Source organism: Phascolarctos cinereus, unplaced genomic scaffold (genome assembly GCF_003287225.1).
Source record: "Phascolarctos cinereus isolate Bilbo 61053 unplaced genomic scaffold, phaCin_HiC Scaffold_7;HRSCAF=346, whole genome shotgun sequence".
In the NCBI taxonomy this organism is placed as follows: Eukaryota; Metazoa; Chordata; class Mammalia; order Diprotodontia; family Phascolarctidae; genus Phascolarctos; species Phascolarctos cinereus.
The window spans coordinates 44,194,603-44,204,614 of NW_027556180.1; the positions used below are offsets into that span (position 1 = coordinate 44,194,603).

At 44.4% G+C, this 10,012-nt stretch overlaps 1 protein-coding gene and 5 non-coding genes across 8 annotated transcripts; all 6 read right to left on the bottom strand.

Moving 5' to 3' along the window:
* Positions 1-135: 135 nt before the first annotated feature.
* EIF4A2 (eukaryotic translation initiation factor 4A2) lies at positions 136-6,466 on the bottom strand. 3 transcript variants are annotated; one of them, XR_013483383.1, is made up of 11 exons: positions 6,357-6,466; positions 5,572-5,750; positions 5,222-5,361; positions 4,416-4,584; positions 4,007-4,116; positions 3,618-3,761; positions 3,153-3,290; positions 2,672-2,761; positions 2,290-2,369; positions 1,648-1,755; positions 775-939 (listed from the first exon to the last, which is right to left on the bottom strand). XR_013483383.1 is itself a non-coding variant. In XM_020980846.2 (10 exons), the coding sequence occupies exons 1-10, from the start codon at positions 6,383-6,385 to the stop codon at positions 795-797; spliced, it is 1,224 nt and encodes a 407-aa protein (XP_020836505.1). In that variant the 5' UTR covers positions 6,386-6,466; the 3' UTR covers positions 136-794. The 3 variants fall into 3 exon arrangements, 1 of the variants encoding a protein (XP_020836505.1); XR_002323416.2 differs by having other exon boundaries at positions 1,644-1,755; XM_020980846.2 differs by lacking the exon at positions 1,648-1,755 and having other exon boundaries at positions 136-939.
* Positions 2,495-2,629, bottom strand: LOC144454940 (small nucleolar RNA SNORA4). The gene has a single exon (XR_013483485.1). It is a non-coding gene; the product is annotated as a small nucleolar RNA SNORA4 (small nucleolar RNA).
* On the bottom strand, positions 2,928-3,062 carry LOC144454934 (small nucleolar RNA SNORA63). The gene has a single exon (XR_013483479.1). It is a non-coding gene; the product is annotated as a small nucleolar RNA SNORA63 (small nucleolar RNA).
* On the bottom strand, positions 3,388-3,570 carry LOC144454899 (small nucleolar RNA SNORA81). Its single transcript, XR_013483450.1, has one exon. It is a non-coding gene; the product is annotated as a small nucleolar RNA SNORA81 (small nucleolar RNA).
* LOC144454935 (small nucleolar RNA SNORA63) lies at positions 3,840-3,967 on the bottom strand. The gene has a single exon (XR_013483480.1). It is a non-coding gene; the product is annotated as a small nucleolar RNA SNORA63 (small nucleolar RNA).
* LOC144454901 (small nucleolar RNA SNORD2) lies at positions 5,445-5,512 on the bottom strand. Its single transcript, XR_013483452.1, has one exon. It is a non-coding gene; the product is annotated as a small nucleolar RNA SNORD2 (small nucleolar RNA).
* Positions 6,467-10,012: the final 3,546 nt, after the last annotated feature.

Here is a 10,012-nt window from a genome sequence, read left to right on the forward strand (position 1 = left end):
TTGTATGGATTGCTCTCTTAGACAGTTTACTCACAGGGAGCTGTCTCCCTTTCATTTAAACTACTTACATGCTTATCTTTCTCAACCCACCTAACACTGATAATAAGCTGGCAATAAGTTAAACAAGAGCAATCATTTTGAATTCAAAGTGAATATACAAGTAATTTATTGAACATTCAAACTTCATTAAGACATGTGCAATATGGCAATTTTACTGGGTTTAACCCTACCTAGTTTATGATTGCTTGCTGGGGCTTAGCAACAGGGTCCAGTTCACACTTAGCACTAATTAAATACTTTATTGAATAAATACAATACCAAACAAAATGCATTCAAATGCTTTCTTAAAAAAAAATTAGTCCATTTGAAAAGCCTTTCCTATTCAGTCTACTGACTAACACAATAAAGGCAAATATGCTAGTTTAACATAATTGGCTGATTTTATACAGCACTTATATCTTTTAGTCCACAAGTAAATTATTAAATGATAGAGAACATCTAATACAACCATTTCTACAGAACTAGGAAATAAATTTCTAATAAAGAAAGATTTTACAGACCCCATATCTTTTACACCCAACCCCAACAGTCTAACTCTAAAGGAGAAAGCCAGTAGCTCTTTCCCCAAAGAGCTCACGACTAAAGTCGCTTTGCTATCAAAAATCTGTATTTCTGATCCGTTATGAGCATTGAGACAAGATTCAATATTCCCAAAGAAAGAAGCACAATGCACGTTGTGAATCGCCTATTCAGCAACAGCGAGCACTGCATTCAAAACCATCTCATCCCAGGCATTAAATAAGATCAGCCACATTCATGGGCATCTCTTCCACTGTAGTATTGTAGAAAGTCTCAATGTCACGAAGAATCCTCTTGTCTTCTTCAGTAACAAAGTTAATAGCCACACCTTTCCTCCCAAAACGACCACCTCGGCCAATTCTGCATAAAAGAAAAACAGTAATAACTATAGGATATTCCTTAACCCACAAGGAGATGATCCAATTTGCCAAGGTAATAGAGTGCTTCTATTTGGAGCACTAGCTGCTAAACCAAAGTATCCAGATGAGGGGAAAAAAATCTTCCTTAGCAGTTAGTGCCAAAAGTAAGCAGATCAAGGCTTGTGTCTGGCTGCAAAATGAGATCTCAGGTCTTGAGCATTGTGATTTTAAGCAGATGACAGTATTCTGTTTGGGGTAGTGAATTAAGCCCATACCAAAGGGCATAGATCGAAGGTCAGCCTGGGACAGATGTAAACTCCAGGAATGAAACAAAAAGAATTGTTATATACTCCATTTCGACGCACCTCTGGAACTGGTAGACTGTAAACATAAATGACTTGAAGGTTAACTATTTTTCTAGGACTTACAATTCTTTTTCAGTGGGAAAACTTAACTCCTTATTCTCCAAGTATTTGGTATGGAAACCCAAACTTATCACTGCTTTTTGCTCAGTTTCACACACAAACCACACTACAAGTTACCGAATGTGGTTAAAACCCAACATCTGCCTTCCTTCATAGAAACCAGACAATACAAACCACCTAATATACAAAAGCTAATACACAACAAAATGGCTTTGGCTAGGACGTTGGGAACTTAAAATATCAAATAATCATGACAAAAGAAAAACAAATATATAAATACCGACTCGCTCTTTATTCAAACAGTGTGCTGTTTCTCTTATGAATCCACGTCCTAAATTAGGTCACGCCGTTTCTGAGTGCCATCTCACGTCATCAACTGCTGCTATCGACTCCTGTATTTTTTAAAAAGTCTTTTTTTACATCAAGTAACAAAGCACAATTTAATTTAATTAGGGATCAAGCCACTATAACTATATGCCAGGGACACAAAACTCGGTTACTACCAGAATACACCAAGAGAGAATCCCACTAGAGAAAAATCACCAAGAAAGCACAAGACACAGGAGCAATATGAGAAACACAATGAGTCTTAAAAGAACTAAGGCTCAAATATAATGCCACAAGACCTAAACCCTTCTTCCAATTTCAATTTAAAGCGAGTCTTTTCCTTTCCTTTTACAAAACTTCAAAATTTGGGCCACGTTCCAGACTCAAGGTAAGTTTTCCCACTGTTGTAACTGAGCCAAAAGCTCTTCCCCCAAAATAAACTTCATTTAAATAGCAGCACTGTGTCAGTTTCTTCCTGAAATCTATTCCCTAGAATTTAAGTCTGTCTAGCTTGAAGGCACAATTTTTATCTGGAAGCTACAGAATGCCAGTAAATAAAACAATGATACATATAATCCAATCATATGCCATCTACTAACCTGTGAATATAGTTTTCACGATTGGTAGGTAGATCATAGTTTATAACCAAAGACACTTGCTGCACATCAATCCCACGAGCCTAGAAAGAAATAGTAACAAAATTAAGGTCCACATCAAACTAGCAGTCTCAAAAGCTAGCCCATGACTAAGTTAAGTGACATTCATTAATCCACTCCAAACCCACCATTTCTTCATGTGCACCTGACTGTTGGCCACAAAGTAAGTAATGGACTACAACAATGTAGCTCACTGTGGAGTGTGGTCTTTTCCTCTCCCAGACAGCTTTTAATTGGGAAATGGTAATTAAAAGACCTTTCCCAAATAAGCAGCTTTTGGGACGCTTCTGTAGTATCCATCCTTTAAAATGTTATATATAATTACCAACAAGTCTGTAGTGATCAGAACCCGGCTTGACCCTGATCTGAACTCCCTCATGATAACATCTCGCTCCTTCTGGTCCATGTCACCATGCTACAAAGCAAACAAAATTTTCAAATTTTAGTACTTTTTCTTCTAACCCATGCTTAACATTTACTATTTAAATATTTATCTTTATTCAACTTGTTTCACTGAAAAGCTGATGGGCTTAAAAAAAAATCATAGCCAAATCTTGGCTAAGGTTTTAAGCCTTTTAACAATGTTTGAGATCAAGCATCCCTGGCTGCTATGGCATATAGAACAAAACAGACAGGGATAGTAAAAAACATTTTAATTTAAGCAGGGGGAACGACAACATAGCACTACACAGCTATATTGTAACTAGTTCCTGCATCAATTAAATTCATTAAAGTGAGAAAAATGACTTCTATCTAGGAAACTAGATATCGACCTTCGATGAAATACCAAACACCATGTCTCTTACCAGAGCAGAAACTGTGAAATCCCTGGCATGCATCTTTTCAGTCAGCCAATCTACCTTTCGTCTCGTGTTCAGAAAAATAACAGCTTGTGTAATGGTCAGTGTCTCATACAAGTCACAAAGAGTATCCAGCTTCCATTCCTAAAAGAAGATTATATCTCAAATAAGGCAAAAGCCAAACCTCCATACTTATTCCAGGAAGTGAAAGGCCAGAAGTTTACCAATGTAAATGATTCATGTATATCGCACTAAGATCTTAAGACACAGGACACTGGACATTAAGAAAGAGGTCCACCCAAGTCTTTTTTCAATCTAGTGCATTTGTTCTTCTTCTTGTATATACTATGCTAGCATTATCACAAAAACCAAGGCATCGCCTTAATTTCTGCAATTTTAGCACAGTGCTTTTAAACAAGAAGGCATATTTTGGCTAGAAAATTAACCTCCCACAGAATAGTTTTAAGTTACCTCTCTTTCAACATTAATGTAGAATTGTTTAATTCCCTCAAGGGTCAATTCTTCCTTCTTCACCAGAATGCGAATAGGATCTCTCATGAACTTTTTGGTCACTTCTAACACATCAGTTGGCATTGTGGCAGAGAGCAACACAACCTTTGGAAAAAAGGACAAGTGCATATTTTTAAAAACAAGCTGCTTAATTCAGTAGCTTTGATTCTACTAATGATCCAAATGTTTGAGACCAAGCGTCCCTGTCTTACTATAGACAAGTTAGACAGGGATAGTAGGAAACATTTCTTTTGAGCAGGGGGAACGACAACATAGGCACTTCACAGCCACATTGTAACTTAAACCTGCAATACCCCTTTACACTAGAATAAAACCCCACATATTTATACCTGGATATTTGTACTTAATTTCTGGAAAATCTCATAGATTTGATCCTTAAATCCACGACTCAACATTTCATCTGCTTCATCCAAAACAAACATCTTGATCCATTTTGGAGCTGTTAAGAAAAAGCGCCATGTTGAATTTTACTTCTGGTTAAGAATTTTTCTTAAGCCTTATTTCCCTTCTATCCCCACAAGTACACTATAGAGTGTATTATAATTACTGTAACCCCATAAAAATTTATAACCAGGAAGGTCCTGAATCTAACCACATATTAGAACAGATTTAACTGTTTTCATTTTTATACTACTCATTAAAAAAAACCTACCCCACATCAAAGAGGAAACAGAAATATCCATTAATAACATCTAGAGTATTAAAACCAAGACCCAATCACTCAGAATTGCAACTTACAAAGATATCTTCTGTTTAGCATATCAAACACTCGCCCAGGAGTTCCAACAACAATGTGTGGTGCCTCAGCCTGCAGTTTTTGCATTTCATTTCGAACATTGGTTCCACCAATGCAGGCATGACATGTTGCTCCCATATAGTCTCCAAGAGCTAAAATTACCTTCTGGATCTAAGTTTAGGGAAAAAAAAGTCAATTTTGCAAAATTACCAAACAAGCATTCTATACTACCTAAAACTTAGCAAATGCTGAATCTTACTCTGGAACCAGACATAAATATGCAGTCACATATTTAGTATTAGTCCAAAATTATCGTGACCTTTTTTGCATGTCAAATGCAAAAACATACAACCCAGTTATCTTGCTATCTAGTCCATGCGGCTTGTAGCACTTGACGCTATTCCATCAGGCTGTAGTTATGACAATCTAGTAATGTTTATAACCTTCCGACAAAAAAAAAAACCTCTTCTAATTACCTAAGAAATCTTAAGTATATTGTAAGCAAGCCTTAAACTTAAATCAGACGTGCAATGCAGTTTTTATGTTATACAACTGCATTTCAGTTCTATTACCTTCAAAACTGTCATATCTCTTATTCAAAACATTAAACCTTGGAATTTATTTGCTGGGAACATCCCTGCAATCATACCTGAACCCAGATCCATGCATACTACCCTACGGATAACTACATTAACATGTAGATGACAGAGAAAGTTAGCAGCTCGAATGATTAGCTGTTCTACAGAGTTAAGAAACCTCAAACTATTGCCACAAGCAAGCAATTTTCTTTGAACTACGCTATCAATACCTGTTGAGCCAGTTCTCTGGTGGGGGCCAATACTAGTGCTTGGGTCTCCTTGAGCTCAATCTCCAACTGTTGCAGGATGGAAATAGCAAATGTGGCTGTCTTGCCAGTCCCTGACTGAGCTTGAGCAATCACATCATATCCTAAAAAAAGTAGGATACATATTTACTGCTCCCACAAAGAGTCATTTCCAGGAGAGCACCCTCTTCCTTTTTTGGCCCCTCGGTCGTGATCAGCAGACGCTTCTCTCCATTCCAGGTCAGTCCCGAAAGATGGTAGGCCATCATGTCACAGGGGGCTCCCCCTCCCGCCCCGTCCAGTCCGGTCCGGTCCCCGGGCGGCGCTCGGCCTACCTTTGATGCAGGGGATGATGGCTCTCTGCTGGATGGCCGAAGGCTTCTCGAACCCGTACGCATAGATCCCCCGGAGCAGAGACTCCTTGAGATTCATATCATCAAAATTGTCCACGATTTCGTTCCAGTTGCTCTCGATGACACCATCGGGGTCCATTCCCTCTGGGCCGCCATGGTCTCTGCGGGCCACAAGACGCGCCGTGAGCCGTCCCCCGCCCGCACGTGGCCCCGGCCGTTGGCGCCCAGGCCCAGGCCGCGGCCCCGGGCTCCCCGCCCCCTGAGGGCGGCTCTCGCGAGAGCGGCGCGCACGGCCGGCCCCGCCCCTCGCACTGCGCCAGGCTCATGATTGACACCGGCGGCGGGGGAGGGAGGGAGAGAGCCGCGGGGCGAGCGGGCGCCCAGGCCGCCAACCGCCCGAACCGCCGCGGGCCTGCCTGGGGGAGGGGACCGGGAGAAGGCCCGAAGCGCCGCCGCTTCCTCCCCGCCGGAGCGTAACCACCCAAGCACACGCATACGCACACACTCCCCACCGGGAAAAGACCGCCCGCGGCCGTTACTAGGCCGGGCCCCGGGGACAAGGCAGGAGCGGCGCCCCCTCCCCCGCCTCCGCATCCGCCCCAGCGAGGCCGGGCCGGGCCCCGCGGCTGCGCCGTAGAAGCTTCTCGAAGCGGCGCCGGCGCCGCGCCCCCGAAGTCGCCCGGGAACCCGGCGTCTCCCCGGGTGCCCGCTACACAACCTAGTCCACCCAGGAAGGCCCCGGCCCCACCGCCGCTCCAAGCGCGTACCTGTTATAATCCGCGGAGCCACCAGACATGATCCGAACCAACGCTCACTGCCCGACTGAAAAGACAGCGGCGCCGCGCCACCCGCCTTTTATATGCGCGCCGCCGGGACGCGTTTCTTGCGGAGGGATATCTGCCATCAACTCGCCCGCGGCCACGAATCCCGCCGCTGAGGCGCTACCTAAGGTAAAACCCAGAACCAAGGGACAGGAAAGTCGGGCACCGATGCTTTTGGGTGTTTTGGGGGGCGCGAGAAGCCCCCGGGGCTTTTTAAGGGTGAAGGGATTATTTGGCCTAGAGCGGAAGGATATTGCAGCAATTGGAGCGGCGAGCCTGTTCAAGTTCCCTCCTCCCTCCTCCCTCCCCCTTCCCCCTACGGGGTTTCTCCTCCCAGTCCCTGCCGCAGAGCCCAGGGCGGGGGGTGGGGGTGGAGGGAGGCGAAGAGGGGTGGGGGAGGGGGAGGAGGAGACGCGGAGGGGGTGGGGGAGGGGAGGGAGGCGCACTGAGCAGAGGAAGGGAAGGGGAATGGGGAAAGGGAAGCAGGGTAGAAGGAAAATGAGGGGGGAGAAGGAGGGAAAGAGGAAAAACGGGAGGAGAGGTGAAGGACTGGGGAGGAAAGGGGAAGAAGAGGGAAAAGGGGGAGGGAAGGAAAGATGTAGGAAAGGGGGAGGGAGGAGAAGAAGCAAAGGAGGAAGGGGAAGGAGGGGAGGGGAGACCAACACCCTTCCCCCCTTTCCCTAGCTGTGCGCCAGACAGCACCTGGCTTCCTTCCTCCCCCCCCCCCCCCCCCCCCCCGCCTTCCAAGGACTTCCCCTCCCTGTATCCCCAGCCTTTCAAACCAAAGAAAAAGAGCCCCTGGTCGGTGATCCCAGGGATGCAAGCTTGCTCCAGTGGGGCTCCAGCCTGGGGGCCACAGCAGCTTCCCCCACCCCCTCCCCAGGACCAGCAGGAAATAGGATGTCCAGGTTCAGCTGGCAGGCTGCCCTGGGTTAGGCAGGAGCTAGGCTGGTGTTCCAGGCCCTTCCCCAGGGACCTGGGTGGCTCAACTGGATTTTGTAAAACCTAACCTAACCTAACTGGGTTCAAAGACCTGGTAATACCTGGAATATCTAATAAGATCACCAGAGTCTGTTTTATAAATACATCAAGGTTACATAGGAAAGCCAAGTAATTACTCAGGCTGAGAATTCAGAGAAGGAAATAGATGCCTAAGCCATAGGTAGGAGTTCATAAAGCCTGCTTGGGAGCAGGGTTTAGCCTCTTGCAGCCTTTGAAAGGTCGCCTGTAAAAGGTGCTCTTAAATTACTTCTCATCCTGCAATTGTACCACTAGCTATGTAGCTGGATAGATTGTTGGCTCAAGTCTGTACAGACGGAATAGATTCTTTTTTTAATGTTTTGACTTCAGTTAGGGGGCCATCTCTCCAGACAGGTTGCTGAAGTTTTCCACTTAAACCCTGCCAGGAGCCTATTAATGCAAGTACAAATGTCATATTCATCTGTATAGTCTTTATATGCAATCGGCATATCCACACCCTGGAGGTATGAAAACAAATGTTTGGGAGGCTACATAGGCTGACTAACTGTTTATTCTTACCTCTCCCAAAGTCCTAATTTTCTTTTTTCAACGTTATCTAGTTGTGCTGAGGCCAGCTGTGTTTTTTCTTCCTCCTTAAACAACAAAGAGTTTACCTTTCTTCCCAAGCCACTCGACACATCATCTTTAAGGTTAGAACTGTCAGGTGTCACACCCTTCTTGAACATAAACGGGGTCCTAGACTTGGGTCCCAAACTATTCCAGAAGATTTACATACAGTTTATACACTTCTGTCCTAAATCTCATCCCAAAACTCCCCAACATTTGGAGCTTAAAAAAAAAAGAACATAGTAGTAGTTTGGACTTTAAGGAGCAGAAGGAGGTATTAAGACTTGAAATTCAGTTCAGTACATATGTATTAAGCTCCTACCCCTGCTAGACTCTAGAGAGACAAAGGCAAACATGAAGCCAGCTCTTGACATTCTAGGTTCTGCCACATGTTCATAGGAGGGATTTTTATGGGAAAGACCTTGCCGAGAATGGGCAGGAGATGAGGTGGAGGGGAAGTCTCACTTTCATTTTCACGGTCCTGCCATCTCCTGAGCATTTGTTGAATAACCACTAGGAATGCATCCCTGGGCCAGGCTGGTGGAGGTCTCGTGGACTCTCAGGTGGAGTCTTTCTCTTGAGGCAGCCTGGTGCAGCGGAGGGGTGTTGGACTGAGCATCCTCTGTCCACTTGGATTTGAATCCCACCCCTGCCAAATCACCGTCTGTGTGACCTTGAAGAAGTCAATTGTCTATCCAAACCTGGGTTTCCTGGTCTGTAAAAGGAGGAGGCTGGACCAGACACCTGCACGCGTGCCTTGCAGCTCCTGCTCTATGACCCTCCAAGGAGCTTTGGAGCTAAATGATTAGTGGCAAGTCTGTAAATGCAGAGTTGGCTGCAGCCCTTGCAGCCTGTGAAATATTTGGCATCAGTTTCTTTTTCTGTCAGATTAGGGATTTGGACTAGATGAACTCTTAACTTACTTTTCACCCAAAAACCTCTAGGGTCCATTGATGGAGAGTTCCCGTAGTTTAGAGGAGAGGAGGGCAAGGAAGGCCAGACTAGTTTAGGAATGCTTAGTGTGAGACTCAGGGGCTTTAGAATCCATCACAGATGCTCCCTTTGACCAGCTCAGACCACTGCTCCTCCTACATGCCTTACCAGACTTTCACAGAGCACCTTAGCCAAGAAATTCCCCTTCTTAGTGGCTAACCTGTTGGAGTAGGGCTGGGGACTGCTGGGGGGGGGGGTCGTCTGGAACTTCAGTCTTCAATTGACCAATACATTCAAGTCCTCCCTTCAGTCTAGTGTAACTGCTGGTTTTGTGGTTTTTTTTTTTTAACTTAAATACATTTTATTATTTTTGTCACCATTTGTGTTTAAGTTTTTTTTTTAACCTTTTGGGGAGAATTGGGTTAAAGCTTTTCACAGAGTCAACAGGTATGAAATTGATTTTCATAGAGGTTTCCTAAAACCTGGCAACCATGAAGCCCTGTGGGTAACAGGTAAAGGTGTTGGTATTGATTCATGGCTTTCTTAATTCTGTAACCTACAGTTAAAAGAATTGTTTAGAGGCAAGAGTTGTCTAGTGACTTGCCCAGAATCCCATAGCCAGGATGCCAGCACATATGAGTCAGAACTTCTCGGCCCTGGGGCCAGTTCTCTGTTCACCGGATCATTCTGCCTGTCTAAGGCTATACGTTTCAGAACAGTTGCTATCTGAATGTGGTGACACCACACATTGGTGAAATTGCAGAGCAACGTGGTCCATCCCCTCCCCAAAGTCCTCCAAAGCTCATTTGTCTCAGAAATCTAAATAGAAAAAGAATAGAAAAATAGAAACTGAAAATAGAGAAAAATAAGGTAATTCTTTCCTTCTAATAGCTAAACTTGTAGTGTGATTCTTTTTTTTTATTCCTATTTATTAATTTGCAACTTATTAAATGTTCAGGACTCACCTGAAGGTAAGTATGTGCTGTATTTTGGTTGGAGTCAACAGCCTGGTATCATAGACTCATAGCTGGAAGGGACCTTTGACTTCATCTCAGAGGCCCAGAAAGGATGCATGACTTATC